Source organism: Falco punctatus, assembly GCF_963210335.1.
Source record: "Falco punctatus genome assembly, chromosome: 2".
Taxonomy (NCBI): Eukaryota; Metazoa; Chordata; class Aves; order Falconiformes; family Falconidae; genus Falco; species Falco punctatus.
In genome coordinates, this window is record NC_137581.1 from 106101636 (window position 1) to 106118177 (window position 16542).

The 16542-nt window shown below is 38.9% G+C and overlaps 1 protein-coding gene across 7 annotated transcripts in view; it reads right to left on the reverse strand.

Moving 5' to 3' along the window:
• CHODL (chondrolectin) overlaps positions 1 to 16542 on the reverse strand; it is a 32026-nt gene that overhangs the window by 8798 nt on the left and 6686 nt on the right. For all 7 annotated transcript variants that reach the window (XR_013925872.1, XR_013925873.1, XM_080374465.1 and 4 more), the window contains exons 2-5: positions 6106 to 6418; positions 5180 to 5337; positions 1776 to 1823; positions 1314 to 1397 (exon numbers count right to left, since the gene is read on the reverse strand). Coding sequence is in view for 5 of the 7 variants with exons in the window: in XM_080374465.1 (XP_080230591.1) it covers positions 1314 to 1397; positions 1776 to 1823; positions 5180 to 5337; positions 6106 to 6418 (603 nt within the window). In the remaining 2 variants the exon portion in view is untranslated. The remainder of the gene's footprint in view (positions 1 to 1313; positions 1398 to 1775; positions 1824 to 5179; positions 5338 to 6105; positions 6419 to 16542) is intronic.

Consider the following 16542-nt stretch of genomic DNA (forward strand, 5'->3'; position numbering starts at 1 on the left):
TTGGATTCTCACCCATGCAGGGCCACAAGAGGAACAAATCCTGCTCTTGTTTCCCCGTTCCCCTTAGAAGACAAATATACACTCCCCTGACTAATCAGGAGTGAGCTAAAGGTGCTCCCCTGCAGGTCCCTGGATAAAAGGAGTAGGAAATGGTACAAGCTAAGACTTTATTATCTGCCTACAGTACAAGACGGGATCTACAACTTCCAGAAGGGTCCGACTATTTTTCAGTAACTATATGCCCATGTTTTATAACAGTATGCATTTAACATACAAATTGTGGAGACTTTCTTATCCATTGTCCTCTTTTGAACATATTTTCACTAGCAAGAATAAATGTGAATGTTCAGGTTAGGTTCGTTTATGAGTTTTATATAGAGAATATAAACAGTATTATTCCTTTCAAAATACACTTCATCAGTATATCCCATTCCTCTGGGGTTACAAACAATGGGAAAATCAGTTAGGAAAACCAGCTCAAATCCAGCCAAACAGTGTGGAAACGGAGCACCAGCTTTCATTAATCCTATGGTGTAATCCTGTAAAATCCTGAGTTGCTCCTGAGAGATGTTCAATTCCTTGAATTGAGGCCATGCTACAAATCTTCATGAACCTCAGGCCTCCAGTCAGGACATAAATTGCTAAATGAAGTAGCTGGGGCGTTACAGCAAACTCCTAGGCAGTAGGTATCCATTTTCAAGATATGAAGTGCCATCTCTACTAGAAATCTCAGCAAAGAATTTAACTCCTCTTAGCATGTGGTGTTCCTTAAACACAGGGTACTTGGGGAGCTATGGCACAGTGCTTATTCTACAGATAACTGAACAATTCATGCTCTATTGGGAACGACTCATTTGTGTCTTTTTTATGAGTACCGAGTATCAGATATAAAAGATAATATATGCATCACATGTTTGTTACATGTGTTGGGAAAGAGGTGGGGAGGAGATGGAGAGGGGCAAGGCACTGGTTACCGCAGTCTAGAAGGAGATGCTCCTTAGCTGAGTGCACACTGGTGAAATCTTGCATCTTGACAGAGACTCACCAGGATCAGACACAACAGTGCAGATTTCAAGGATTGGCAAACTGTAGATTTGGTTCAGTGTTTGGGGAGACATGGAAATGATTTGTTTCCACAGTTACAAAGAGAATGACTCTTGAAATGTTATTCAAAAGTATACATTTCCAGGGCATTTCCTTGGAAAACAGACTGCTTCCTCCCATTGACAATAATGGAAGTTGCTACAGATCCATTTAACAGAGTCCACTGTTAATATTTTTACCAGAACACTCAATTCATACAAGCACATTACCTGTTTCAGTAGCAATAACATGATACTGATCTTCTGGTTTGCTCGTGTCGTAAGGATTTCCTGCTGGCACAGTTGGAAAGGTATCTGAAAAGGATATCAGACATTTTAGGAAAATAATGAGTAAAAAATATGGCTGTTATGTTGTTAAATAAATTAATACTAATTACATCTTAATTTATACTGGAAAAATGAGCATTTTCAGGATTGATTAAACTGCTGGATATATAAGTGTAAACACAATTTTATTGCAAAATCGGAATTACATCTGGAACAAGAATTATGAATGGTGCTGTTCTGAACAACAGCCATATATTTGAAGATATTGCTCTCTGAAGAATTCATTTTTCCTATGTTTCAGTTCTAAACTATGCCTGTTATACTTATTTTGTAAATTCTCGTAAACTACCCTTACAATTATGTGTTTACCATTGCAAGTCAATTTAATGTTTCAAAATTTCTTACCGTAATCTGGCTCCGCTCTGTCTCCTAATTCTTTTTGTAAGACATTATCTGTTAAATCAATATTTGAAATTGATTGTTGAAGAACAAAAAAATTTGTGTAATAAAACAGGTGTTTTCATCATTTTGCATGCAGTATCAGAGAAACAGATACACTCCTCAAAACAATAATTGTTTAATTCTTCAGCATTTAATCTTTTTACCGGAGGCTATTCGCAAACTAGTGTCAAATCACTTCCAGTTCATATTTTTTTGCTCCTTAGAAAAGGGCTATAGTTTATTCTAGTTGCAATTCTTGGTGGCCTCTGCTAGGTTACCGACTAAATTACTGAATACCTTAATTTCTTGGGCTGAATAAAACTCCTAACATATTCAAAGTTACATTTGTGCAGACGATCCTAAAACAACATAAGAAAAGAAGTGCTTCTGTTTAATACTTATAGTCTTATTCACCTTTCCGAAGTAATGCTTACAGAATGTTGGCTATGAAGCAAAACAAAACAGTGCAAGTTTGTGAGGTTAGATGTCAGCTTCATGTAGTTTAGTTTTGCAAAAGGCAGCCCTAAAATACAAATCAAGGGCCGTGGATTCTAACACATCACATAAGGAAGTGAAATCACCGAAACAGGAATTATAGTATCATATTTCTTGTAATGCATCAGAACTGGAGAACCAATTCATCACTTTGAGCTGTATTGCAGAGGTTTGCAAGTTAAACTTTTGGCTCTTGTTACATGTAAATGTTTACAAATATTACAGAATTAATTACCTCATACTGGGCATAGGAATGGAACCTGCATGATTGTTTGAATAACATTCCTTTAACATAAGATTATATTAGCATGATAGTGTTATGAGCATGCAGTTCCAAGGGTCCTGACGAAAGACCAAAATGCTGGGAGAAATCAAAGAAGAAATAAAGCCTACTAGAACAAAGGCAATTATTTCATCTGCTCTGGTAAAAACTGGTTATGTTTGGCCATATATAAAGACATCAAAATATCAGAGTTGCTGGCTTTAGTCAGCAGAAGGGGAGATGAGTTTTTAATTTGATTGCACAATCAAAACTACAGGAGCTGGACAGGAACTAAATGTGGTTGCAATTACCAACCCATAATTAAATTTAAGATTGCTGAATGATCAATATGATATAAAGCCAGACTGAATATTGCAACAGTAAATGTTGTCAAGGGAGGTACTATAAAAAGGGCTTAGGAAAATGAATGTGACTACCAGAAATGTAGCTGCTGCTTGAATAAGACTGCTTAATGAGCACTGCCCTGAATTTGCTGCTGATACAATTAGATGCAACTTCATCATGGTCACCTACAGCCTCTGTGTTTTGGCCTATGACTGGTATCATACACCAATACACTAAAGAGAGACAGGAAAGTTGTGGAAAAACAATATACTCAGATAACAAAGTGAAATTCAATCTGCATGTGGCACTTTAATACTCCTGGTAAAATGGATGTATTTTGTATTGCAAATGGTTGATGCTGAAGCTATTACAGTGATTTCGGGAGGAAAAAAAAAACAAGTCATTTGTAAGTCTCACTAGGTTTTAGATAGCAAATGTAATTTTCTTACAAACACGGTGGTACTTTCTTCAGGTAGTGAAAGAAATACCATACACCTATTTATATACATTTATACATCTGCTCCTCCATGTGATAGAAAAATACATTTCTGGAGAATAGTCTGTTTTGCTAAAAAGCACTATTCCAACAGCTTGAAAAATAAATAGCTACAATTCAGTTGTACTATATTTAGCTGCATAACAATGTCAGTCATAATAATAATCTACCTATATATGGTCTGCCTTATTATGTACCTCATTACACACCAGTAATATATTTCAACATAGTGAAAGAAATACAAATTCATTTTCATTGTTACTGTTATCATTTTGTTTTCTGCCAAGCCAAAATACCCAGCATTTTTTCAGATGGTGAAAACAATATAAAAAAAATTATTTATTATATCTCAACTAGAATGGTAGCAGTTCATTGTTATAGAATAATTATTTCACTTAAATTTGTTTGTTTTTAAAGATATGAAATATACTTGAACCAGCTCTTTTAATCAAACATGCATTTTCTGACATAAAAATGTTGCTATTTTAACAACTTAAAATATTTTTAGTGTTCTCTTATTTCAAAATAATTGTGATCAGTTGTAAAAGTGATAAAACTGTTTATGTCACAGTTCCTTGAATGGCCTATGTGACCAAGATGGTAACTGAGCTCCCGGAGATAGTGATAGTCAATAATAATTTTATAAGCAGGATCAGATTTGGGGCAGGATGGGGTGGGGTGAGTGGGTGGGTGGGTAAAATATGTGGGTATATCAAGTCTTCCAAGTATTTAATATTTGCTTGCAATATTAATTGTCATTAATACACCCATTAAGATATTAGACAGTGAGAAAACTGTCTACCAAAACTGCAGGAAGAAAATAGCCTGAATCTCTGCAGACAGATGGATCTCTACAAAGAGTATGATTATTTCTAGATCATAAGCATAAAGAAAGCAGGTAGCAAACTGCAGAATTAGGTAGGTCAAATAGCTGCTAAGAGTAGGATTTCATATGCATTCTTACTTTCAGCTTAGTTTTTGAAAAGCAGACGTGTCATAAATTATTTGAAAATATTTGCATGATCTTGCTGAAAAACAAGTTTTCATTTACTGTAAGTACCACCAAAACTAGAAACTGTTACAGGCTCAACTTGAAAGTTTACTTTTCATGTCCTTTTACTGTTTGCACTAAGTTCTAGTTTATAGTTCATGTTTCCTCTATTGACATACACAGAACCTATGTCATGTCTGGAAGTATAGCCAAATTGCCCAAGATCTGGCTTCTTCTGTCACCATCTGAACTAGTGTGCATCTGCTTTTCATATGTATAAATTTACATTCACAAATGCAGAATTTTCTTCCTGCTGTTCTGGACTTCATTATTTAAGCCAAAACTTATTGAAATAGCCATCACACAAGTTGGTCTAAAATGGTAGAGGTTTGCAACTACAAGGACAGTGTAGTTGTTTTACAGTAAGACCAAGAGATGTCTTGGTCATTGTACTTGATAGCAAGCAAGGGAGGTAGGAAGTGGACACTTAAAACACTTTGTGGAGAATAAAATAACTACTGAATGAGTTAAATCAAAGTAAACTGGGCAATGCATGGCAGTGAAGCTAACCATCATTCTTATTGAATACAAACAGGTTTCTTTAAATTACCACTAGATTTGATATGTTACATCCCATGTTAATGTCAGCTCAGGCACTCACAGACCAAAGCAATCAGTACCACAGGCCGTAAGACATTTGCAGATTCCCTGATAAAAGAGGCAATTGCTTTTTCTAAAAAAGTGTCCCTCCTGTGAAATATAATTTTATTTACACCTACCTGGGCCATACTTGCAGATAAAATTGTGCTTCATGTTGCATCTATCATCATTCCATTGATAAAGGTATGGCCCCCCCAGACCAGGGTTTGCAGTCGGCTGATGATACATCACAACACAGGCTTCACTTCCACAGGAAGGCTCATCTGTATACCAATTTCTAGTGGTACACATAAAGACAAACTTTCACATTTTGAAGGTAAGGTTCATCAGGATGCCAAGGAAAGGAGTTTACATCAGTGAAGATGTGTCAGTCCCAATGGCCCCATCCTCTTCAAAGATATGCTGCCTTTCCCACAACTCCTTCTGTGAAAGGAGTTTAGGGCCTGGGATCCACATCTCTGTATCTTAAAAAAAAATTCTGACCAGCCAAAGCAGCTCTGAGGAACTAACACTCTACCGCTCTGCTACCTCTTTTCCTTCTTACCTGACTCTTACCCGTCCCTTTGCCCTGGGTCCTGTGAGCTGCTGCTACCCTGTTTTTTTACTTAGTCAGGAAATTAAAGGCTTTTCAAAGGACAGGGTAGAAACAGAACAATTTCCTCTAAATAACATGCATTCATTCACTTGGTGGATAGCTCCCTGATTCAAGCTGCCCAGAGTCTTGAAGAATTTGTCTGCCGGCTCTCAGACCACATCCTAAAGACTCCATGCGTGGCAGAAAAATCTCCAAAAGCCATACAGAGGCAAACTCATGAGATGGGAACAAAGAAAATTGTAGGCTGAAGCCATACTATGCCATCCCTTTACAGCTTCAAATTCAAAACAGTGGCTGGCAGCTCCTCTTTATCTGTAGAAGTTAAGGAATAATGCTACTAACTTCATAGGGCAACAAGTCTTCAAAACTTCTTTCTAGAAGACTTGCCAGACATTTCACTTTCCGTTTCTTTCCATGAAACCTTCTCTATAAGCAGTTTTACAGACTTACCTGAATGATGAAATACTTCCATCGGCCCACTGGTAGAGGTCAGGGCAAGCACTTGAGCTGGCTAGTCCATCACCACTTCTCCACAACCCAATCCAGAAATCACCATCAGAAATCCCGGAGCCTGATTTAGTGAGGTTTTGTAACATGTTTTCTATTAGTTGCTGCTCAGCTTCACTTTCCAAGCTCAGTAAAGCCCCACCATCGATTTCACAAGCTTGGCGGGCCTCCTGAAAGCCCACACGTCTAGACAAGTCCTGGAAGTAAGCTAACTTGTAACAAGAATGCTTGAAGTCACCATAGCACACCTTTTGACCTGAAAAGTATAAATATGACAGTGTTTAGAGTATAGTAACAAATACCACAACTGGAAAAAAAAAAAAAAAGAAAAAAAAAGAAAAACAAACAAAAAAAAAAACCTAAAGAAACCCACACCAAGAACAGCACAGCATACATACAGTGATGGAGGACAGTAGGTTTTTATTCTTGTGCCTCCATGTGAAAGGACTTAAGGTAACACACTGACACTGCTGAAAACCCTAGCTTTAACTTAAATATCAGATGTCATACAATTAATGGGAATATATGGCTTTCTTCCCAAGGCCTGTGAAGCTCTCTAAGACACTGAAGCGTCCCACTACCTTCTGGAAAAACGTTCTCTGCTTTAACAACTGTACCATCAGACCCCTCTATTAAAGCCAGGATCTGTGTGTAGGGTATCTTCTTAACTTTTTAATACTAATAGACCAACTCCACTTCTACTTTGAAATCAAAGCTATTTGATCAGGGAAAAAAAAAAGTTTAAAATTCTCAATGTTAGTGGCAGGAAGCAGCTAGCAATTCCTTGATTCTGCTATTTAACCTTGAGAGGCTGTATTTACAAGGACCTCACAGTTACTATTTGCTATAATTTGCTAAATACAACCTGTAAGGATGTGTGGAAGGAGAGTGTCTGCCTTTTTAAGGGTATCTGGTCAATGACTTTTCCAGTGCAAAAAGGAATACTAAGAAAAGAAACAAAGTACAGAGACATAAACCTGACAGGAAAACATAATGGCAAGACACACAAAAAACCACCTTCTCAGGCACACGAATTGGTGGTCTACCAAGAAACTGCAGACAAACAGCATTTTGCAACTTGATAAGGATGTTGTAGGGGCTGATTGGAATATGCAGTCTGATGAGGGAACATATGGGGTTAGGGAATGGGGAGGAACAAAAGGGGAATAGACAGAAGGGGGGTTAAGAGAAGTGGTGTAAGAAAGGCCAGTCATAAGTAAAACATGATGTGTGTGTGTCTGGATGTGTGCCTCCCCTAGTGACCTTCTGTCCCTGCCACCTGACAAGGAGGGAACTTGCCTGTCTGTGTTTCTGTGGGTCCTGCACATGGGTGCTGCTGAAGGCAGCGCCTTCTCTATGGCAGTCTGCATGATGGCCATGGCCATGTCCTGTCGGTGTGGCACTGAGATACTTGCTCAGTTTTGCTACTGTTTGAACCAGCGAAGGGGAAGGCAGCACCCACATTCCTTATCTCAGAGAGTGGCCCTGGGTACCGCGGTGGGCACCAGTGGCCAGGCAGGAGGGAGCCCTGGGGCTGGAGGGAGCCCTGGGGCTGGAGGGAGCCCTGGGGCTGGAGGGAGCCCTGGGGCTGGAGGGAGCCCTGGGGCTGGAGGGAGCCCTGGGGCTGGAGGGAGCCCTGGGGCTGGAGGTGCTGGAGGAGGCAGGCACACTCTTAACAACCCTTAACACAGCCAACAGAAACTCCAGGTATTGCCAGATACCACAATACTATCCAGATACCATAAAAAAAAAAACCCTGTGATGCTTTCAGAGCTGTATCTGTGGAAAGAATCAAAAGCCAATGAAGAAATAGTGCTTATCCATCCCAGTTCTTTGGCCAAGACACATGCCTTTTTCCTAAAAAGAAAAAGCAGTTATCACCTTGTTCAACTAGTGAGATTCTTTAGAGCTTATTCAACATACACAAGATGTGGAATGAACAAACTCGCTGATCAGCTGCAGCTGAAATCCAGTATGTTTATTTAGAGACAGGAGAAGGGTTGTAAATATAAGGAAAAAAATTAACCAACTCTTAAAACAAGTATTGTCAGTATAGAAGTTTATCATTGGAAAAGAAAAGTAGGAGAGTTTATTTTACTAACTAAGACAGAATTACTGAAGGATACCAAAGAAATAACAGGCAATACCTAGATTTTTAGAAATCAAAAAAATTATCATTTTACTAGAAAATTTGGCAAGGACAGTATTTTGTTGTACCATGTCAGGTTTCTATTTGAAAATCTTGTATTTACTCTCATGCTTAAGCAAATTCAAATACGTGATCATGTAAATAATCCTTTGGTTTAACTTTGAAGACATTTTATGCTGTTTTACCTTAGAAAATAAAATTGTAAATTGGGACTGGGAAACAGCAACATCATCCTATAATTTAAGCTGTACTTAAGGTTTTTAAGCCACTGTTTTTCTACACAGAATAAACATCAAAGCGAACAAAAAAGCCTAAAAGATACAATAAAGTTAATTCTTCTTGCTTTAGTGTTGCTTCATTTTTGTATGTAATGACAAGTAGCATACTTCCCATAGCAGACTGCATACAGCACAAGACCTGACTGAAGACTTCTCTACTTGCATAGAGCACAGATCCAAGAATTTGCAGAGAATAAGCAGACTGTATCAAAGCTACATGAACATAGGAATGTAAAAACAGGATCATCTCACAACTTTTAGCTAACCTGAAAGTAACTCTTATTTTTCAGATCTTTCTTATTGCGGAAAGCTAAATTACAGGGGCAGTAGGGATAAACACGTTTAGCCTTCTAGTGTTTCCCACAGTTCTTGCAATCTACCTAAATTTATTATTTTTTTTCTGAAACCTTTTCTTTATAATACCCTGTGAAAGTTCATTTGGGAAAAGGACCATTAGTAAGAGATGCATCTTTGCAGTCTCATTCTTACTTTGGCTTGGCAGGCAGACTTCTGAAAAGTCATTTGTTTATGAGTTGTTAATCTGCCAAAATTATACAGGAACAAGAATAACCTAATGTAAGGACAAGCTTATGCCACAGATATTTGTGGAAAAAAGCCAGGCTTTGAGATCAGAAAAGAGTACCTATTTGGACTTTCTCTGATAATGTCCTGACAATGCCATGTACATCCCAATTCCTTTCCTGCCATTTCCCTTTATTCATATAGGTTAAGAGCCTTGCTATCAATCAACTAGTAAAAGCCATAGTCCTAGCAGGGCAATAGTGCTGAAGAATCAAGGGGCAGACCCCTTGTTGGAGATGCATATAAAATAATGGGTTTATTTATAAAGCTTCTTTGAACAAAAGAAAAAACACCCCTATTACCAATGTATCAAAGCGATAACACCACATGCTCAAAAGTGGGAAGTGCAAGAATGAAAGCTGCATGTGAAATCACAGCTTGTTCCCTTCCTCTATAATGCTGCAATTCAAATTTTGTTAACATGATCATAACCTTTTTATTTTCCCGGGGAGCTCTGTCTCATTACAGGATAGAGTGCACAGTGAAGGAGAAGCTGATGAAAATGCTGCTCTTCTCCACTGGGTGAGTGACAATGGCTAATTGCCAGAGTACACATATGTCCATAACAGCACAAACATCCCAAGGCTGGCACTGAATTATGTAGGATACTAATATTTTGCAAGGAAAGGGGACGACACCTCTCCCTGCAATTAAAGATTGGATTGAAAACATCAGTTCAAGATGTATATGCAGATTTATGGAGAGTGCTTTGTCCATTGTCTTGTTCTTTTTATTTCCCTGAAATTTTTTAGAAATAAACTCTTTCACAATTCCTTTCATTCTGTGCACATACTCCTCCTTGAATAATAAGTGAGCAATTCAGGTATCAAAATAACCCTGTCACTGTTTTAGTCATGAACATTCAATCCACTGAGATGAGTGGGCTGGCCACTATGGATCTCAATTCATGTGCTGTGCTGCCCTTCCACAGGAAAACAGCTACAGCTTTCCATCTGTAACGCGTGCACCCACTCCCCTTCCCCATGTGTTTCTCAGGTGCCTGAAGCGCCACCCTCACTTTCTGTTCTCATGCACAGTTTCTGCTCTTCTGTGACGCTCCCAAAACCTGAATCAAATGACCTCTCCCACAGGACAAATAGGTCTTTTCTGGTTAACTGACAAAGCTTCTCCAGGGTACTTAATCTCCCAGTCAGCTGCTGCACGGACACTCATGTTGCCAAATTTCTTAGCTGCTATAAAACTTGTGCCCATAAGCCCTAAGTTGTGCTGTGTACTGCTCCAGCACAGAGGTTGCATCAGTGTCAAGGCTCAGCTCCATCACCTGCACCAAGATGAGGAAAGCAGGTGGGACTGTACAGAGTGGGAGAAGGACATGCACTTGCAATGCACAACAGCAGCAGAGCAGCTTGATAGGTGCCACCACAGCCCCTAATACATGCCCAGCTTTCCAGTGTCGTGTGTTCAGAGCAGAAAGCCCTCTTGGAGCCTTGCAGAATACAGATGTGAAGGCCCAAGGGTTTATGTGAAATGAATAGTGAGTTAAAATCTTGAAACTGTGTGAAGACTTTTTTTTTTTTCTCCTTCCCCCAGTCTTTGAGGATATTGTTATTGCAGATGTTTGCACAGGGTTAAATAACTCTAAAATCAAGTATTACAAAGTGAAAGCATTGAAGTGAAAATTTCTGTACAACCCAACTCCTAAATTACTTCTCTTTCATTTGTTGCTCTCTACACCTGTGGCAAAAGAAGTAATATTTCCTTCTTACAGGTTGATCATTTGTGCAAGAATATAACTCTAGAAGACAACAAAGAAAACAGCAAGAAACCAAGAAATATTTGGCATTAAGACTCATCCGGTGTGAACGAAGTATGTGATGCAGAGTAGTAAGCTTTCTGGAAGAAGCTGTGAAAATTTTTTTTGTTGTTGTAGTTAATTTAGTCCCTGTGTTTAGGCAATGACCTACTCTGAATTTTTTCTTTCTTCTTTTGAAGGGGACTTTTAGCTGCTGTAGCAAAGCTGGTTCAATGTGTTAATGGAAATCTGCAGTTGTGCCTTAATAGCTGGCAAATCAGTTGATGTTTTATACTCTTCTTGGAAAATGCTGAGATGTCAAGTTTTCAAGCTTCATTTTTTTTTACAGCTTTCTCTACTAATTTCTGAACTACAAAGCAGAAATAATTTACCAATGAAAAATTACAGAATGGACTACATTGTCTAGCAGACAAGGTAAGTATGGAAACATTAACTGTGGGCTATTTTACATTCTAACATCTTTGCAGCAAAGACTCCACTTAATTCTAAAGCAACATTTGCCATTTCAACTGCATAAATTGAATTCCAATTTTTCTATCACAATTGAATAGTAACTAGATTTGTAAGCATGTCTGTTGGAATGAATCAGCTAAGATACTATGCAACATGAATAAATAGAGGCAAGTTAGGTTTTTACAACCTTCCCACAAAAACTGCCCTGTGCTGCTTGAGAGATGAAAGAAGGAGATAATTGTTTCCTCACAGGGTACCCAGAAAGGGAGAAAAAAAAAAAAAAAAAAGGCATGCTATTGTATTTAGTCCTCCCTTCAGCATGAGGCCAAAGATCTATTTAGTTTAATAAGATCTAAGAACTGATTCTTGTTTTCCCTTACAAATGCTCAGACAAGGTTTCAACCACCTCTACCTGACGATCTGCAGATGTGGAGTGCTTATACATTTCCTTTCATGAAGTGTATCAGCTCCTTAATCCTTGACCCATCTTCCCTCACTCAAGCAGAACAGACCAGACCCTAGTCAGAAGTAGGCAGAGAAATAGAAAAAAAAACACTCTTGGCTTGGTGTTGTGTGAACCTTACCTTTTCATCAGCAATTGCTTGCCTGCCTGTTGAGGGGAGAGTGCTGTGTTGAAGCAACAAGAAACTGACAAAGACTGTTCTCTTTTCGCAGCTGGAAAACTGCAAGATTGGGTCTCCCCAGTTTCCTTAATGGAAACATCACCAGGTTTGTTCTTTCCACCCCTCCTGCGTACACCAGCCATACCACACAGCTCTGGCCCTGTTCCCTCAAGCCTCAGCAGCTCTAGTTGGCTACTGCAGAGAACCTGAACTCACTTTGTCTCACCATCCTGTTAGCTGAAGAAAGCAAGAGTACAGCAGTACTTGCTCTAAGACGTGCTACCTACCATCTCCATCCATACAGATCAGTTTCCATCTTTGGATGTCACACAGCAGCTCCATAGCAAAATGTGTTGATATCAACATTAAAACAAGGATAGCTTTTAGCTGAAATACTTGGAACTTAGTTAAAACATTTCTACAGATAAATCTGCAGGGGGGAGGGGGGGGCAGGAAATCACATCAAGAAAAGGAGAAACAACCAAGTTCTCAGCTGTTATTGAAGTCAGTTATGTCTCCATTATGTTTTAATAATGATGTTTCATTATGCAGAAATAATAGGTTCCTTTAGGTCTGTCATGACAGAAGTTATAGCAAAATGTCATTTAGAAGTGAAATTACTGATAAAATACCCAACTCAAAGACTTCTCTCCTTAAGAGCATCAGGCCCAGCTACACCCCCATGGGCCACGAGGGAGGGGTACCATTATCTTGAGGAATACCCATGACTCAGCTGGAGGTTTTGAAGATGTCAGGTAGAAGATAAGCTCCCTGCTGGTAAATCCCATCCCTCTTACTCTTGAACTTCACAAACTAAGTTCTGGGTCCGCTGCCATTAGTATCCACCTAGATTAGTGGGCAACAGCAGCCGTATGTGCATAGCATGTGTGAGGAGAGAACAAAGGGATGCACAAAGCCTGCTGTAGAAATGTCCATCGTGGTTTCATACCGTGACTTTTTTCTTCCCAAGATAAAGGATTCAGCAGAAAACACGAAGAAGCACTTGGTACAAAGGAATGTGAAACATTTAACATTGATCAGAGTCCCAAAGGCAAGCATGAGGCTGATGGGGGCCTCTGAAAATAAGCAAAATAAAGACACAAGGACATAAGCGAAAGTGATCATGAAATAACAGCAAGATAGAAATCTACATAAATTACCAAAATATTCCACTGGCTAAAAAATATTTCTCTGCTTGTGTTGTGAAGATTAGTCTTGGTCTTAAACCTGTATGAGCATATTGGCCTCAGGGGCTGCGTAACCAGCATGCAGGACACTGGGCACCATTTGTTTTCACCTGCCCTCATGTCACAGGGTGCTCCAAGCCAAGTTCCAGTAATGCACTTCAGAATGTAACCAGTAAGAGGCTAAAAGGTATTAAATTTTCCTAATCACATTTTGATTCAAAGCTGATGCATCTTGTCAAGTGACCTTTGTATCATCCAGTCAGATTTTGATTGGGTTCAGCTGCTGGTCATGTTTTGCTCTATTATGTTACTGATGATGATGTTTTACTGCATCATATTTGTGTCCATCTACTGAATTTAATTTGGTTTTTTTGATGATTCATATTACTTTTTCTAAAAAAATACTACTGTGATAAGATTTCATAATTACATTCTGTCTTCATTTATGATAAAAGCAAATTGCCATCTTCTCTCCCAAGGTTTATGATACTGAAGACACATTGTTCTTTAGTTCAGCCAGTATTCAAATCACAGATATTGCTCAGCTCACGCTCCTGAGCAGCTTAAGGAATTCCACACGCTCACAACTCTGTCATTCAAAAACCAACTGCTACACAAATCATATGCCAGCCTATATCTGTATTAATATCTTCAAAGCTAACTCTTCCATACCTTAATCGGTACTTTTTTCTCCCACTCTCCTAATAACCAAGTCTGCAGAGAGAAAACACATTCATTATTGATTTATACTTTGTCTGCATTAGGGGTTGTGTCTAATTGTCATAATACAGTTTGTCTAAAGTGATTTTTCTTCTGTGAAAAACTCCCAAAGGTTCCAAGTCCCTTTTAAAGGATTACATAAAATAGCCAAGGGCCACATTTGCCTATTAAGTAGCTGTACTTCAGGTAGATATGTATACAGGCAGACAGTTTGTATAAATCATATCATACAGCCATTAGCATGCAGACAATGTCTAAGGTGGCTTACCTTGGCTGGCCCCAACCTTTCTAATGTGCAAAACTCATCTATTAGCCAGGCTTCTTACAATACTGGTAATGGAGTCCCCTTCTTGCTAATTTCCTAGGCATTAGCATGTAAAACTTACAGATGTATAGATAGCATGTATAAAATAATAGGCAAAAAGCAAATTCTTCCTCTCTCAAACACAGGCCGGATAATCTATCTTTAGCCATTAATCATCCCATATCTTGTGAATTAGCAAAGATGATGATAGAGGTCCTCAGACACCAGCCAAACAGCCATCTCTAGGATTACTGCAACTTTCACAGAGAAAGAAAACAGGGGATGATGGAAGTTGTCAGTAAAAAGGAAGTACTGTATTATACCATTCATACAGAGATCTAACACAGTTATGCAGAATATGAAGCTACACAAGAAGCTTTGTCCCAATCCAGTCCCTGCCTTTATTTTTTCTTTTGCCATGGGAAGTGTTTATCAGCTCATTTATTGCTGAAATTGACTTTTCATCTGTACATCAGCCTTTACTAGTTATGCTATTATGTTTTAAGCACCTTTAGGGACAAGGAGTTGACTTGGTTATTACTGAATAACACTACTCTCAATAGACCCATAATAGCCACACTTGCACGAAACCCAGCAATCAGAAGACAGTCTGAAAGGAGCATTGGGCACTGCTGATTTAAATAGTAAAGATTATTACTCTATCACTAACACCTGGATTTTGCCACATGGCTGAATACAAATGGAATTTAAATGAAATCTGATAGTTTCCCTGCATATTGCAGCAAGATAGCCGATTAGTAAAATAGACGATTAAAAAATATATACATATGACAAGTATTGATCTGAATAGATTATTATTGGGAAGGTTTGTTAAAGCCTCTATGTGCTTAGAACCTGTGCCGTTCTAGGTCCTGGGAAGCTGCAAGCAAGAGTTCCTTGTCCTGCAAAACACAGGTAAGTTTTTCATTGTGTGGAATACAGTGCTGGGAGGATTTGCCTTCCCCAGAGCAGGCTACAAAGTTTGTCTAGATTTTCAAAGTCAGAGATGTGGAGTTTCAGACACCAGCTTGTTCTTGATGTACTGGGAACTAGAATACCTGCCCACGTGAAAGGCTGCCATCTTCACCAAGCAGGTAAGTGACAGACAGTCTGTCCTGGCTTTGGCTGGGATAATTTTCTTCCTATACCTGGTACAGTGCTGTATTTTTTTAATTTAGTATGAGGATAAGGTTGAAAACACGCTGATCTTTTAGTTTTTGCTAAGTAGTGCTTACCCTTAGGTAAAGGACTTTTCAGTTTTCCATGCTCTGCCAGTGAGCAGAGCCAGGACAGCTGACCCATCCTAGCCAAAGAGGTATTCCATACCCTAGAGCATCATGCTCAGCATATAAACTGCGGGGAAGTTGGCCAGGAGGGGCTGTTCACTGCTCAGGGACTGGCTGGGCATCAGTCAGCATGTGGTGAACAACTGTATGGTGCATCACTTAGCTTTTTTCTTGGGTTTTATTCCTCTCTCTTTTTGTTAGCTCCCTTTTAATTGCAGTTGTTATTATATAATAATTTTTTTCAGTTAAACTGTTCTTATCTCAACTCACAGGTTTTGACTTTCTCCAGTACTCCTCCCCATCCCACTGGGAAGTGGGAGAGGGATAAGTGGCTGTGTGGTACTTACTTGCTGGCTGGGGTTAAACCACAACATAGACATTCATTTCACAAAGTAACACACACATTCATTTCTTAGTTATCTTCTCAGCCCTGGCACATGTGGCAGGTATCTCAGGCCACTGATAACAGGGCTGTAAAGAAGTAGCTTGGTGTCTAAATCTCATTAGAAGCTAAGCAACACTTCAACATCCATAATTACCCTTGCAGGAAAACATATGATTACAATTAAGTAAATCAATACAGGGTGTCTTCAACTTGAAAATAAATATCCATTTTTATGAAACAGTTTTAGTCACTGATACAAGTGATATGTCAGTGTCAAAAAAAAAGAAATCTATAAAGTATTTCCCCAAGTACTTCTTCCCCCTAGCCCAAATCAAATCAATACAATCCTGACAGTTTTCCGTTCCTTTGAGTGAAACACACCTACTTTTTGGCATCAGTTCTGTTTTAGATATCTAGCACATCGTAAATTTAAAGCCTGAGATTCATTTAGCTTTTCCTTAAATAACTTTTCCTCTCTTCTGATCATGTGAACTTTACAGGTATATATCGTAGGGCTCATCACAGCAGACAGACACTTGCTTCTATAAAGGTGTCTGCGCACAACTGCACTGTCCTAGGGGTTCATGCAAAGCGCTAACATAGTTGCTAAGACAACTCCCTAAAAACGGGAAGTTGCCT